Genomic DNA, 16,399 nt, shown 5'->3' with positions numbered 1-16,399 from the left:
ATTTTTTATTGTCATAGTTAACACCGAAAGAAAGAGAAAGATAGATTCGTCTTAATTACAGAGCTAGTCATCCCCCTCTAGTTGGCCGCCAAGGGACCAACACGTTAGCCCTCTGACACTCAAGTCAATAATCAATTTTAAGAGAGGAATAATGAAATAAACTATAACAATGAGTGTGTATAATTATACAACATCATGTACCTCCGCTTGTGGATGAAGACCTCTTTTTATAATGTCACTGTTGTGTCTATGCACAAATTACGAAATACTTCTAAAAAATAACAGATCATAAAGTAACTCTAACACTTTTCCTAAAATGAGCCTGCAAATCTTTGTGATTTGACACGCTGAAAGCTTCAAAAGTATGATTTACCTACAGAATATCCTTTGTCCTCCATGACACCAAAAAAACAAAATAATTTATTGGGCTATGGGGCCCAGAATAGACTATTTTGACCAACCAATCAAATTACTGGTATAGTCTGACCGACCTTGACTCCCGAGCAGTACCCGGTCAATGTTTTTGAGTGTAGTCAGTGACTAGGCTTTCACTCAGCTTCTTTATTTGAATTGTATGCAACTGGGTGTCTAACATGTCTGATCGGACCATACGTCTGATCGGCTGGAGTACTCAATCAGGGTAATTGATACTTAGCTTCATACTTCATCATTGATTATGAAATTAGGTTTTGAGCCAGACCAGTCGGAGGGCCCAATTGGGCGAGTCCCTGGCTTAACACTCAGTCCGCGCATAAGATTGGAACTCACAGTTCGGCAGGCCTAGAGGTCCATTCGGGTATTCTATTGTTCCAAAATGATGTTGACCACCTTTTAACTTTGGCTTTAACCCCCATGTCAGCCGACCTCCTAGACTTTGACCCATTCCAAAGGGACCCACCTTAAACACTGTATCATAAGTCCTCCTTCAAGTTTAGTCGAAGAAGGCTGCAAGTCAGACTGATTGGACTCTAATGTTGTCTGTGCCTCTTATCCTCCGATTGGGTATTTATTTGCTATGTTGTCGTTCGGCTTGAACGAACATTATGCTGAGATATCCTTACCTCTGAGATTTCCTATCTCCTGACCAGAAATCATCTAAGCAATGTCGACCGGCCTACATGGATGGTCCACTTAGTTGCCACCCTTTTTTGATTCCTTCTTCTCTCGAACAGACCTTAACTTATATTGATGCCACTCGGTTAGGGCTGACATTATCCTGACTTTTTAGAATTTGAGCAAATCATTTATCATTAATGTAAAGTATCTCGAGCACAACTTTATAGCATAAACCTGCTTATTGCTTCTCATCCCTCATTAATGCGACTTGTACTTTGTTGACATGTGTCACACGCTTGCACAGGAGAATATCTTATGTGATAGGTGATGTTGTGATTTGATGTGGCCGTCGCCGGTTAAAATTCAACGGTTATGATCAAACTTCCTCTCTTTGTCCCTTTAATCGGATAGCTATAAACAATCATCAGTAGGGTTTTTAAGCTTCATTCCTCAATGAAACTATATCGTTTTCATGTTTCTCCTGCCCCCTTCTTCTTCCTGCCTACTGTCGCTGGCGATTAGTGTCCCATAAATCTCCTTTCTCTTCTTTTTTTATCTTCATCATCTTCTTTTAATAACCTCCACATCTGCTCCTTCTCCTTCCATTTCCGGACTTTTGTACGCTTCTACCTCCTCCTTTAATTGTGACGAGGTAGATCAAATGCGGTTAACTTACTACATTCCTCGTGTTTATCAAATCATTATTTCTTCTGCTTATGATCATCCCCACACCTCTTCGGCCACCTTCATTACTTTTTTCAAAGATCAACTCTATGTCGACCTTCGTTTTCCTCTGCATCCATTTTTTTTAGTTTGTGCATATTTTCATATCCCCTTGCAACAGCTAGCACCTAACTCTTTTAGATTACTGTGTGGGGTTGTAATACTGTTTCGCTTGTACAAAATTCCCTTATACCCCCGTATTTTTCACTATTTCTATAATCATAAAAATTCTGAGCAGTTAGCCATGCACTGATCGTCCGACACCTTCTCCGGTCACTAACTTCTTCTCTGGTTGCTTGGATGATCCTTCGGCCTTTCAGAGTTGAGCTCAACCAAACCCAACTCCGGTCTTCTCCTCGAGTAGTCTTCCACTCTGACTTCTCGTCCCTTGAAAACGTCGAGCGCTTCGTTCTCGTCTGCCAGCGTACTTTTCTGCGGCACCTTATCTCTCGGACGTATTGAGCCCGTCAACTCCCTTCCCATTCCATCCTTCTCTCCAACTACATCTTCCACTCGACTTCTTATATTCCTAAATTCTTGCACACTTAGACACAAGGATTAAATACAATATGACCTAACTTAACCTAGTTGACAACATCAAAACTAACTCAGAGTACTTATAATCTCTCCCCCTTTTGATGTGCATTAACCCAAGTTAAATTAGGGTTAAATAAAAAAGTAAAATAAATAAATATGTAAATTAAAGCATTTAATATGTTAATTCAAACAGTTAATACAAAAAATTCTACCTCCCCTCGACTTAATCTTTTTTCCCCCTTTGAGCACATTAAAAATAGGAGTGAACATAGAAAAAAAAAAGTCTAAAGGTTATCTAAATAGTGACTAAGACTTAAAAATAATTATGGAAATTATTTTTTTCAAAATATGAATTTTTATGATTTAAAAACTAGTTTTTAGAAAAATTGTAAAATACCGAAAAAGGGAGAATAACTATAAGGGATTTTTTCGAAATTTTTAGAAATTTTCTGAGAATTTTTTGGAGCCCGTATGACTTAGGTTACGGGGATAAATAATGAGGTTACGAGAAAGCCTGTTTAGACTACCCCATTTAAACGAGGAAATGTTTGATTTTCTTTTTATTTTCCCTTTTTCTTTTTCTTTTCCTCTCCCGCGTGCCCAAGCCGTCCCCAACGTCGTTCCCCCATGCCTTCTCCTCTCTCGATCTTCTCCCTAACCGCTCCTTTTCCCAACCGGCGTCACACGCGACGGTTTCTACTTCCTCGCGATTAAAGTTGTGGCCAAGGGAAGCCTCACGCCTCTTCTCTTCTCCTTCTTCCTCTGCCTTTGCCGATCTTCCTTCTCTCCCGATTTCTCTACATCGCCTGACGCCGAGTTCCTTGCCCAAGCGCCGGCGATGCTCGAGCCACCGCCGGCCAAGCCTTTCTCCCAATTGTCTCCCTTGCGTGAGTGATCTTCGGCCGGAAGAAGGAGAACCCAAGCCGCTCTTCTACCTGTGACCTAGCCCTTGATCGTCTGTGTGGAGGGTGTTCCGGACTCGGAGGATAAGTTAACTTCGACCTATTCTTCTTCTTTTGCTTCTCTTCGATTCACACTGTTGCCGATTTTTCTCTTCGTCGCAGCCACTACCTCGTGACAAATCGTCGACGAAGCCTCAGCCACATACTCGAGGCGCTATTCCACTGATCAAAATCCATTACTGCCTACTGCAATCACCTCCCGATGCCCTAGTGCCCTCTGTTTAGTTCACCACCACAGCCGCATCCGAATTTCATCTGAGGGAAATCGGTGGATCCAGTTTAGGGCTTTAGGCGGGGAGATTTAAGGGATAGCTGGACTGTGGTTTTCTCTAGCGGTGGTTCAGCAGCTGAGATATCAGATTTAGGTAAGAAATGCTTGGTTTCGATCTGATATCATATTACAATTTTGAGATATTGAGGTTAGTTGTCTGATCCAACCACTGTAGCTCCGGTTGTCAGCAACAGCACGACTAAAATTGGCTTTGGCTGGCAGTGTTGTTAAGGAGGTTTTTTTAGCAGTGGTCTGATTCAGGAACAAACAGATTTTTGGGTAAGTTGTGCTATGAAATTATTACATTAGTACTAATTTAGATTAAGTTGTTGAGATTGATTATGCTTATTGCAAGTCCTAATTTAAAGGGATTTGTTAGAATTGATTGAGGAGTTAGATGATCCAATTAGGGTTTATAATTGAATTTGGATTTAGGTTATCTTCTCGGGGATTTAATTTAGCTAATTAATTTATATGTAATTAGCTAAATTTGTATATCATGTATTACAGGACTTTGATTCGAGACGGTATCTCGACGAGGGATCTATTTCGGATACGATCCTCTTATTGGAGACGAGTACCTTGACTTATCTGTTTTGATATGTCCTATTGATATGCTTAGTAATATTTAACAAGTAGTAATATTTATATTCATTTCTGCATTGGTATGCTATTATCTATTACCTGAGCATACTGTATTTATTTCTTGCTGTTGCATTCATGTTCCTTTGATTATATATGACCTTAAGGTAGTGACATACCATGCCTTATTATGTTCAGGACATTGATTTATCTTGCCATACCTGACTTGTGTACCTAGATCATATTATTTAATCCATATATCTTTTGGTACACATTTTGGTAGAGATGGATAGGATCAGGATATTTCCATGCATAGTGTCATGCATCATCTCACACGATTGCATGCTGTGCGATTGTTGACTCCATTATTGTTGAGCACATCGCCAGTTACATGGATCTGCACACACAACCACTCATGGGTTAGTGGTTTTTATCAGGCAGGGTGTGTTGTAGTAGGTTGCTCTGTCAAGGGCTCCGTTGGTCCACTCATGGGTAATGTGACGCAGCGTGGTAACAGGACAGGGATCTCTCCTTTGGACTGGCTTAGGGAGATGAGAGCATTGAGCTCCCCCACTTATGATTTGGGGTAAGGAGGATAGGTGTACTTCGACAACATCTCGTCCACTCGATCACTCACCAGGAGCAGTGACAGCAGAGTGCACGGTTGTCACAGCTATACCCACTCGGTCTCACCATCGTGTGTGAGATGGCTGACTGGCAGTAGGGGTGACCAGGACATGTCATTGGTATCATACACATTGATGCATTTATTACTTGTGTTTACTGCACTTTATATGCTGCATATTTGGTGGATGCATATGTTTGACATGTATACAGGATTTATGATACTCTCAGTCTGATGACCTTGTTATCCTTATACCAGGTCCTGGTTAGTACAGATACTCCTGCTTCTTACAGTTTGACATTTTTCATATGATATGTATATCCAGGAGACTGTACACATATTTATTATTAGTTGTTATTTCTTGCTATGCATGTCAGTAGTTACCCGCTAAGGAGTTGACTCACCCCGTTGATATTACTATTTCAGGTTGAGGCTGTCTGGAGGATTTCCAGTCGCTAGTCCCCGTGTAGATCGCAAGGATGTTTGTTTGGTCTTTTGGTTTTTCTTATTATACTATCTAGACTATGTTTTAGACTTGTATCTTTTTGGCACTTGGATCTTGTATGGTCCTTTATTTGTCGATGGAGTTTTATTTGGATATGTTCTGCTACATGCCTACCTGGACGACAGAAGAGGAGAGTTGATTTTATTTACGTCATTGTGATTTGAGTTTTATGGGTGTAGTTGAGTAGGAATATGATTTGAGTTTTATGAGTGTAGTGGAGTAGGATATTTGGGATGATTTTCCTTATCGTTGTTTTAGTGGATTGTGATACTAAACTGTGTGGTATGTTATTATACATATGTTCCAGTCGTGTTGGCCGAGGTATCTGGATTGATGTAGTCAAGTTTCATATTGTCACCTGTACAGGGGAGATGCTGCCGAAATTTCTTCTGGCAGGGACTACCTAGGGCGTGACAATTTATTTATTGTAATACCCCGGTTCTGAGATTCTGGTTAAGTATGACTTAAAAGGTTAGATGATACTATCCATATCACCAAGGTGCACTTTCCTTTTCGGAAGCCCAAACTTAAAAACTCCAAAGTTAAGCGTGCTTGGCTTGGAGAAATCTGAGGATGGGTGATCTCCTGGGAAGTTTTCCAGGGTGCGTGCGAGTGAGGACAAAGCACGCTGAAAGGACCTCCGGTAGTCTGTGGAGCTAGTCGTCAATCAGATGGGCAATTCTGGTGGTGTTCTTGGTTTGGTTCGGGTGGGGCCTGCCCAGGTCGGGACGTTACAGATGGTATCAGAGCGACCTTGCGACCGTGAGTGTGCCTGTGGCAGGAGCACCCAGGGCACCACCTAGCGAGGGAGATTCTGAGATTTGTTTGTGGTGTGATTCGTGATTAACACAACGAGGACGTTGTGTCTTTAAGTGGGGGTGATTGTAATACCCCGGTTCTGAGATTCTGGTTAAGTATGACTTAAAAGCTTAGATGATACTATCCATATCACTTTCTTTTTCGGAAGCCCAAACTTAAGAACTCCAAAGTTAAACGTGCTTGGCTTGGAGAAATTTGAGGATGGGTGATTTCTTGAGAAGTTTTCCAGGGTGCGTGCGAGTGAAGACAAAGCACGCTAAAAGGACCTCCGATGGTCTGTGGAGCTAGTCGTCAACCGGATGAGCAATTCTAGTGGCGTTCCTGGTTCGGTTCAGGTGGGGCCTGCTCGGGCTGGGGTGTTACAAAAATAATTTTAAAATTTATTTTAATTTTTTAAAAATATAATTTTTTTTGTCACTATAAAACATAATAATTCAGAATTGTGATAAAATTTTCACAAATAAATAAAATTAATATAGATAGTAATTAATTATTTTATATAGAGAGATATATTTTTTTAAAAAAATATTTAATAATATATTTTGAGCTCGAAAATATGTGTTGGATTTTTTGGGTATGTAAAATAGAAAGTATATCTGCAAAAAAAAATAATTTTTGAAAATTGACTTTTTAAAAATTTTTAATATTAAAAATTAATTTTTGATAAAAAATTTATAGAAATTTCATTAATGGTCAAAAAAATTTCAAACTATTTCCTACTTATAAGTAATAAAATACTTTTTCATAGAAAAATTAAGATCTAATTAATTTCGAATAGAAAGGGTACGAAATAATTTATTTTAAAAAGTTAGACAATTTTAAACATGCAACAAAAATATTAAAGCAAATTAAAATTAAAATATGCATAAAGATTTAACCTAAGCATGATTTTGGAATCTAATATAGGTTTCTGTCTACTGGATTAATCAAAAATTTTCTTGAAATATACTTTCTTATTACTTTTCTAATTTGACCTTATAAAATCTACAATACCAATTTAACCCTTGATAATTTCTTAAATTTGAGGTAGTAAAATTTAAACATATAGAATTTTTAAAATTTTCTATTTATTCTTTTAAATTTGTATTTTTAGTTTTAATTTTATTGAATTCTTCTAGTAGGCATGCTTTAGCTAAAATTAATGTCAAATTCATATTTTCTTTTTTAAAATTTATATTCTTATTTTTAAGCTTACATAAAGATTTGGATATAGCTTTTATACCTAAATATAGTTGATCAGGAGATAAGAGACATACCTCATTAATTATGTTGGATCTGAAAGTGGGTTCTCCCCCTACATCGTTGCATTCATCTGATGTGGCTCCCCCTTCATCGATGCTAGCTTTCGATTGCTTGGTTCTTCATGACTAGCCATCAGTACTAGTCCAACATAGGCTTCTATCTCGAATTTAGATGATGAAATTTCATCCTAAGTGGCCTTGAGATTCTTGTGCTTGGTTTGCCTTGGCCCTTTATCTTTCTCCTTCTTGAACTCTAGGCAGCCATCTTTTATGTGTTAGTCTTTTTGACAATTGTAGCATCAAACCTTTCTTTTACTTTTTGGATTTTTCTTGGTCTGCATCTCTTTAAACTTGTTTTTTTTTTTTAAACTTCCTTACCATATACTCTTCTTGGTTTACGTCAAGATCTGAGTCTGACTCGAGTTAGTCCTTCTTATTGGCTCTTAGAGCTAGGTTTTGGCTTGACTCTTTTCTCGCACCTGTACATTTAGATTCATGTAATTATAATGTCGAAAAGAGACCTTCTAGTGTATTTACCTCTAGGTCCTTTGATATACAGTAGGCGTTTATGATCGAGGATCACTCTGAAGTTTTGGGAAAGGCGTTGAGCGCCTAGCGAACTGAGTCCCGGTTGGTCACCATTTCACCAAGATTGATCAATCTGGCGATCAGCTCATTGATCTTCGCATGTAGTTGAGCTACTGTTTTACCTTTTTCCAGGTGGAGGTTTGTCAGTTGATTCTGAAGAATGTCTTGTCGTGTAAGCTTCACTTCAGATGTACCTTCATGGAGCTCCAAAAAATTTTCTCAGAGTTCTTTGGTTGATAAGTAGCTTCCGATGCAGTTGACTTCTTAAGGTAGTAATACGCTTAGCAAGTGCTATTCTACTTGACTGTTGGCTGCGAAGTCATTTTCCTCCTTCTTCACCACAGGTATTCTTCTTTCTCCTCTCCTTGTTGATCCTTGGGAACTACAAAATCATACTTAATTATTAAAATAATTTTGAAATCAGTTTTTAGGAATATCTATGTTTGGCATTTCCAGTATGTGAACTCCCCCTTGAACTGTGGCGGATTGATGCTTCGTTCGACCATCAATTTATTTACTTCAGTTGACGGTTAGTCCTTCTGAAATGCCCTCACTCTAATACCACTTATTGGTGATAAGGAGGTGACTAATCTAAGACACACACCCACAATATCAAGCTCCAATATGAACTTCTCCTTCTCATTATCACAAACGAAGGTGAAGAAACCTTTACAAGGTTGTCTCTTCCTCTTATAAGATGAAATCTAGGCTTAGGAGGAAGAGACTCAAATTTTTTTGCTTGGAAATCACTTGGAGAGCTCTATCTTTTCTTAGCACAATGAGTATTCGAGAGTTGTTTTTGCTACAGTGCATTTCCCCTTTTCATTTGTCTTCAAAAGTAGTCGTTTCTCACGTGATCGTCGTCGTCGATCGATTGAGCACATCTTCAATCAATTCAAATATAGCCGTTGAGCGTCGTCACGATCGATTGGGCCAACATTGGATCGATTCAGCCGCATATTTCATAAGTACAGAAGTGGATTCAATCGATCGGCTGATCGATTCAAAATCACACTGCTCCTTCGTGCAGAAGCCTTGTGAATCGATCGACCGATCGATTGATTATCTCCAATCGATCGGCTGATCGATCCAGGTTCGCACTGTGCTCTTGCGCAGAAAGCATGTGAATCAATCGGCCGATCGATTGGATTACTTGAATCGATCGGCTGATCGATTCAAGTTCATTCTGTGCTTTCGCGCAGAGGCCATCAATCGATCGACCGATCGATTGGTTTCCTCCAATCGATCGGCTGATCGATTCAGTAGTATTCTGTTCAGTTATGCGTCTCAATCGATTTACCAATCGATTGCTTGCTGGTTTCCCAACCAATACCTCGTGCCAGATAAACTCATCCCTCGACTTTCTTGCCAAGACTCCGGTCCTCGACCTCCTTGGACTTCTCTTGCCTTATACCCGGTCTTCTGACCTGCAAAGACTTTCTCCTGCTAAGACTCCGGTACTCGACCTTCTTGGACTTCTTCCTGCAAAACTTGCAGCACACGTTAGATCCAAACATATTAACCTAAACTTAAATAGTTATCAACACATTAAAAACACCCAGGGCATGATTGCACCAATAGTTGGTCCCGGTGTGACCAACAAGAGAGGGTGACTTGTCTGAAATGATAAAAATACTCTTTTCAAAACTTTCAACTTTGATTAAAATAAACACTTTAATAAATGAAACTAAATTGCATAAAATAAGTACAAGACAAAAAAAGGATTTACCTGGTTTGCAACGAGGGAGGTTGCTAATCCAAGGCAAGTGAGGCTCAACTAGTCAACTCTTTCTTTAACACAGGTCGGAGGCGGAGACACCTTATGCAGAACGTTGAACGCACAGAACTTTGAAGAATAGAATGGAAAACTCGAATATAGAAAGTGTTGTATTTGAATGAAGAAGACCATGGCTTATTTATAGCTTATTGGTTGAAACTAGCCATTTATTGACATGACATCTCTGAACGCCTAGACCCTCTCCTGGCGCCTCCAGTGAGGCAAACTTTATCTCCATGCAATGACTTTGAGATCAATTTTTTTTTAATGTTTGAGCACCTGGACCATGTCCGAGAGCTAGGATTATTGTTGATGTGGACCCGAAGGTGATCCACAGCAACGACACTATGACGAGGCGCCTGGTAGGCGCCTTGGTGGTCTGGGTGCTTGGACCAACTAGTTTAGGCGATCGGATCAGTCAGTCATACGCTAACCATCCGACACCTTTTCCAGTTGCTCACTTCTTCTCCAATTGCTTGAGTGATCCTCCGGCCTTCCAAAGTTGAGCTCACCAGAACCCAACTCCAGTCTTCTCCTCGAATAGTCTTCCGCTCCGGTTTCTCGTCCATCATAAATGTAGTGTGCTTCCTTCTCGTCTGCTAGCATACTCTTCCGTAGCACCTTATACCTTGGACGCACCGAAACCGTCGACTCCCTTCCTGTGCCATTCTTCTCGCCAGCTGCGTCTTCCGCTCGACTTATTGTATTTCTAAGCTCCTGCACACTTAGATATAAGGATTAAACACAACAAAACTTAACTTAACTCGGTTAACCACATTAAAACTAACCTGAGTACTTACACATATGACCTTGACTTGTGCTACGGTGGCGGAGGGCCTAGTTGGGGCCCTTTTGGAGGTAAATTGTTGTTGGCCGATCGACACACAGAGCGGCGCCCTGCTTAGGAACTATTTTTTTCGAGGGGATTAAGCTTTTTCAATATTGATGTATTTGGTGGCTCATCTAAGCAGATGGTCGAAAGCCCTCGGAGGCTTCCTGATGAGGGATCAGAAAAAGTTATTATCTATAAGTCCCTGGGAGAAGGTACTCATCAAAATTTCTAGGGTGGCCAAGGGGACATCTATGGCGACTTAAATAAATCGCTTAATGTATGTCCTCAGCATCTCCTTGGGCCCCTGTTTAAGTAAGAACAGATTCACCGTCGTCTTGTGGTCACGACGACTACTGGCAAAGTGATGAAGGAAGACTGTTCAAAAGTCCTTGATATTACAATGGACTCAACAAAGAGTCGTTTGAACCATCTTTACGCTGAACCCGCCAAAGTAGTGAGGAACACTTGACAGTTGACTCCATCTGTGTACCGATAGAGTATGACCACATTTTCAAATTTTAATAAATGGTCATCAGGGTTGATCGCTCTTGTGTACTCCCCGATCGACAAGGATTGATAATGTTTCAGGATTTTGCCCTCCAATATCTCTTTAGAGAATGACGTGCTAGCCCGCTCAGGGGAGTCACTCGTCATGGAAGCCTTTCCTTACAGAAATCCCATGCGGGGGCATTCTAGAAGACGATCCTCACGTCCTCATCGCTCGACCCATGTCCTCTAGGCGTGTTCAAAACAGCGCCATGTGATATGCAATCAGTGAAGGCGACACTGGTTGTAGGCTAATTGGTGGAACGAGTACTTGAGGAAAGACTGCCAAAGGGGACTAGATCGGCTAGAACGGGCCGGGCCCTCCACTCGGGTTCTGTGTCCAGCGTATCTTGGCCAGTTGTAGATATAGTGAGGTTGTTCGGCAAATGACACTCAACTGCTACTTGTCATTGTTGCACCATTTTAGCTGCACGAGCTTCTATTAACATCTCCAGTTCTTCTTGCGTCAATGTTACTATGGTGAGTCATCCAGTCTCGTCTATCTTCATGTTCTAGATCAGGCAAAGTTTCCATAGACGACGCTATATATGATCCTGTTTAAAAACTGGAAAAATGGCTAGCTGGAAACTCAGCTTTGCTGTTGACCAATTAAAGACTTCAAGTTGTCATGCGTGTCACAATGAGCATTGGCTGTCAGGCCAAGGAAGGGGGCTCATGCGTTGGCCCTCCGATGCTCAAGTCAGTAATCAGTTTTGAAAAAGGAATAGTGAAAGAAATTGTAGCAATGAGCGTGTATAAATATATAGCATCGCATACCTCCACATGTGGATGAAGACCCCCTTTTATAATATCATTGTTGTGTCTATGCAGCCCCCACGGGCTGGATCAGCTGGTTAGGTGCCTGCAGCTTGCCACTGAAGTCGTGGGGTCGAAGGTCGCCAGTTGCACTCGGGGATAAAACCCTGGTCTGCTACGCCAAAAATTCCTTCGACCTCCAGTCACCTATCCTGCCCAGCATTAACCGTGATTTACTCCCTCTGGAATCTTGTGGGGCCGGGGCCAGGGGGCCGCTAGGGTGGCGGTTTGCCACTTGCCATTGTTGTGTCTATGCATGAATTACAAAGCATTTCCAAAAAGGACAGACTGTAAAGTGATCCTAACACTTTCCCTAAAATGAGCTCGCAAATCTCTGTGATTTGACAGACTGGAAGCTTCGAAAGTGTGATTTACTTGCAAAATATCCTCTGTCCTCCATGACACAAAAGGCTATAAAGCGTAATAATTTGTTGAATTACAGGGCACACAATAGACTATTTTGACCAACCAATCGAATTATTGGTATAGTTTGACCGACCCTGACTCTCGAGTAGTACTTGATCAATGTTTTTGAGTGTAGTTGGCGACTCAGCTTTCACTTGGTTTCTTTATTTGAACTATACGCAACCAAGTATCTAGCATGTCCGATTGGATCATACGTTCGATCAGTTGAAGCACTTGATCGGGATAATTGATACTTGACTTCATAATTTATAATTGATTGTGAAATCAAGCTTTGAGACTTGATCAGCCGGAGGATCCAATCGGATGAGCTCCTAGCTTAACACTCCATCTGTGCACAAGGTTGAAACTCACCATCCTACCAATTTGGAGGTCTGGTTAAACATTCTCTTATTCCGCTTTAACTTTGACCCACGTCAACTGACCTCCTACACTTAAGACCCATTCTCAACATTCAGGATCCTCTGGACCGTAACCCCTGGTCCGCTCCTGGACCAATGGTTGCTGATAGGTGAGATCTTATGGACCCTACCTGTATAATAGATAGGGTCCATGAATTTCCATCTATGAGTAAAGTGGTCCATCCTCAAGAGTCAATCTTAGACACAATATCAGTGAGTTTTTGCATAGAATTATCTCTAGAAATTTGTTTTTTTTGTTCTGGTGAATGTTAATCCATGGGAGAAGATTTAGCTGTTATTAAAAGATCTAAATAATTTTGATATATCTGAGAAAAGAGTGACAAACTATAACTTCAATAGCCATCGCGAAGCATTCCACATGTGTTCAAGCGATTATAACTGTCAATCCAATTTACAATGCATTGCTTACGAGTATAGATCTTCTCTCGCAAGCGTTGGCGTAGGCACCAGCACCAGCGACCGGGCCTTCTTCATCACAATCCCAAACTTCTCCTCCATGTCCTCCTCCACCGCTTCCTTATTCCCCTCCGCTGCCTGCCACTCGAACGAGTGCACCAGAGTCGCCACCATGTACGCCACCATCCGCTCCGCCATCACCATCCCCGCGCATATCCTCCGCCCCGACCCGAACGGAAGGTACCTGAAGTCGTTGCCGCTGAAGTCCCAGCTCTGATTCCCCCCCTCGCCGACGCCGGCGAACCTCTCCGGCCTGAACTCCAGAGGATCCTGCCAAATTTCTGGGTCCCGGTGGATGGCCCACACGTTGACAAAGACCCTGGAGCCGGAGGGAACGGTGTAGCCACCGATGACGCAGGTGGCGCTGGGGCAGTGGGGGACCATCAGCGGGAGGGCTGGGTGAAGACGGAGCACCTCCTTGATGACGGCAGAGAGGTAGGGGAGCCGGAAAATATGGGACTCTTCGACGACGGCGTCGCGACCCACCACGGAGTCAAGCTCCGCCTGGACTCGCCGGAGAATCTCTGGCTTACGTACTATCTCGGCCATGGCCCACTCTACCGTGTTGGATGAGGTCTCTGATCCGCCCACCACCATGTCCTGCCAAATTGTTATTTTTAAAAAAAAAAATAATCAGATTAAAAATTAATTTTAGAAGTATTTTTAAAATAATTATTTATAAAAATATAATTGATTAATATTTTAGCGTACAACGCACCATGAGCAGAGCTTTGACGTTGGCCATGGTGAATGGCGTCTTCCCGTCGCCGCCCTCCCTCTCCAGCCTCAGCATCAACTCCAAAAAGTCTTCTCCGCTGCCGCCGCGTTGCTTCTTCCTTTTCCTCATCTCGATGATCTCCTCGAAGATTTGGTCGAACCGGCGCAGGAGCGTGCGCATCTGGCGCTGGATCCCCTGCAGATCCATCCACGCCACCGCCGGGAAGAAGTCCGATACGTTGGGGCGCCCCAGGAGCTCCGTGATCTCCGCCACCAGCTTCCGGAACTCCCTTCCCACCTCGATGCTCCTCTCGTCGCCCTCCTCCAGCGTGCTGCCCCACAGCGTCCTCGTCACCGCGTTCATCGTCGCCAGGAACATCTCCACGCCGACATCCACCGCGCTCCCGGCCCGCGACCGGATTCTTTCCACCGAAGCCCGCACCTCCCGACGGCGGAGCGCGTAGACGGCGTCGAGCCCCGAGGGGCCTAGCATCTCGCGGACGCAGACGCGGCGCAGCATCCGCCACGTGGGGCCGTTGGGGTTCCAGGCGATATCGGCGTCGCCGCCGTAGGAGATGATGCGGGCGGCGGCGGGGACGTCACGGTTGGCGAAGACGGCGTCGTGGTCGCGCAGCACCTCGCGGGCGATGGCGGGCGAGGAGATGACGACGGCGAGCTTGCTTCCGAGGCGGAGGCTGAAGATGGGGCCGTGGTCGCGCGCGAGGCGAGCGAAGTGGGCGTGCAGGTCGGGGCGGAGGAAAGGGAGGCTGCCGAGGAGGGGGAGGCCGCGAGGGCCGGGAGGCAGAGGAGGCTCATGGCGGCGGCTGCGGAAGAGGGCGGCGTGTGTGACGGCGGCGAGGAGGAAGGCGACGGCGTAGAAGAGGACGACGTTCCCAACGAACTCCATGAGATTATGGATAAGGTCACCTCCTCCAATCAGTTCAGTGTGGCTGCTGATTTTGTCGGGGACAATGAAGAGATCTGATTCTCTCCTAAGATTCTTATATCCGCATGTTTATTGTTGATTGGATGGATTACATCATTCAAGAATACAGTGCATATCGATATGATATCATACCCGTCTAATCGACGAGTAAATATGAGGATATAAAACTCTGAGAATCTGATTTGAACAATGAAGATGATCTCAACTCTTAACACATTTGCTCAGATATTTTCTACGTCGGCAAGCGGAGTACGTTTATCCACAGGATGCGAATGGCGCAATGGATTTTTATAATAATAAAAATTACACGAATTATATTTAACACTGTAATAATTGTATTTTCATACCCACTACATTATTTTTATAAATCGTGTTAATAATTATTTTCCTTTTTTTCTTTATTTTTTATTTTATATGAATCATTATCCTCTTCCTTATTTCTTTATCTTTATTTCTCAAACACGACACCATCTATTAATTCAAGCGGTTTTTTTTGAATTTCTAATTACTATCGATATTTTCTTAAAAGTCACATCTAAATTTTTAAATTTCTTAAACTGCACATCATCAGATAATACTAGATACTCAGAATCTGGTCAATTAAAATAGATTTTTTTTTATAATTTTTAAGATTATTAAGGATATCAGAGTAATATTATATTTTTTATACGTGAATTATATTCTTTTTTTTTATCTATTTTAATATTTAGTTTTTAAAAATAATACTTAATTAATTTTCATTAATAATACTTAATTAATTTTTTAATTAGATAAATTTATTTTCTGTCTGACCAGCTATTAAGATTTACTTTCAATAATAGCTTTCTCTCCATTAGCTATAATATCAATCCAACTTCCAAAGCATTCAAGGCACAGCCTATCATTCAAACGTTACCTAAAGATTTCTGTTGACTAACATCATCACTATAGTAAGGACATTTTCAATATAAAATTTATGAGAGATTTATAAAATTAAAATATTTTAATAAAAAATTTGAACTATTATATCAGTGATGTTCGAGATTTATAGTTAAGAGCATTGAAAACATAAATCTATTTTTTCTCTCTATTAAAAATTGAGCTTATAATTAATGATAAAGTAGTGTTAATTTATGATTTTTAATTTATAATGTAAGGATATATATCATTTGTAATGTAGGTTTATAAAAAAAGGTTTTAAATAAATTTTTCCATTGATAGAATAGTATTTTTTTTATTTTTAATATGACACAATTGGGATTAAGGTGCTATCTCTCCATCCAACAATTCTACTATTTTAATATTGATTTTGCCAAACTAACACCGCTATGTGTTGGTCTCTCCTACTCAATATCATTATGGTGTTAATCTCTCCATCGCATCCCAACTTTAGTCAATTGACACAAAACTATATCTCTTGGAGCTAGCCTCACAACTATTGTTTCGGAACAAGACTATCTTCCCTAGACTTCCTTCTTCATTTACCTACTCTAGTTTTAGAATTTTTATACTTCTAGGTTCATTAATAAACTTTAGTCAGGTCTATTAATGAATTTAAGCCAAAATTTGTTGATCA

The 16,399-nt window shown here is 41.4% G+C and overlaps 1 protein-coding gene across 1 annotated transcript; it reads right to left on the bottom strand.

Annotated features, from left to right (window-relative positions):
- Window positions 1-12,999: 12,999 nt before the first annotated feature.
- On the bottom strand, window positions 13,000-14,969 carry LOC122056197 (flavonoid 3'-monooxygenase CYP75B137-like). The gene is made up of 2 exons (XM_042618032.1): window positions 13,900-14,969; window positions 13,000-13,781 (listed from the first exon to the last, which is right to left on the bottom strand). Exons 1-2 carry the CDS (start codon window positions 14,803-14,805, stop codon window positions 13,131-13,133), a joined length of 1,557 nt encoding a protein of 518 aa, XP_042473966.1. The 5' UTR covers window positions 14,806-14,969; the 3' UTR covers window positions 13,000-13,130.
- Between the last annotated feature and the right edge of the window lie 1,430 nt (window positions 14,970-16,399).

The sequence above is a fragment of the Zingiber officinale genome, chromosome 3B, assembly GCF_018446385.1.
Source record: "Zingiber officinale cultivar Zhangliang chromosome 3B, Zo_v1.1, whole genome shotgun sequence".
Taxonomy (NCBI): Eukaryota; Viridiplantae; Streptophyta; class Magnoliopsida; order Zingiberales; family Zingiberaceae; genus Zingiber; species Zingiber officinale.
Note: the sequence above shows the minus strand (reverse complement) of the source record. Positions and strands in the feature narration are given on the sequence as shown.

Coding starts and splice junctions, on each gene's coding strand:
- LOC122056197 (XM_042618032.1), bottom strand. CDS start 14,805: ATGGAGTTCGTTGGGAACGTCGTCCTCTTCTACGCCGTCGCCTTCCTC. Junction 13,782..13,899: donor ACGTCAAAGCTCTGCTCATG/GTGCGTTGTACG, acceptor ACAATTTGGCAG/GACATGGTGGTGGGCGGATC.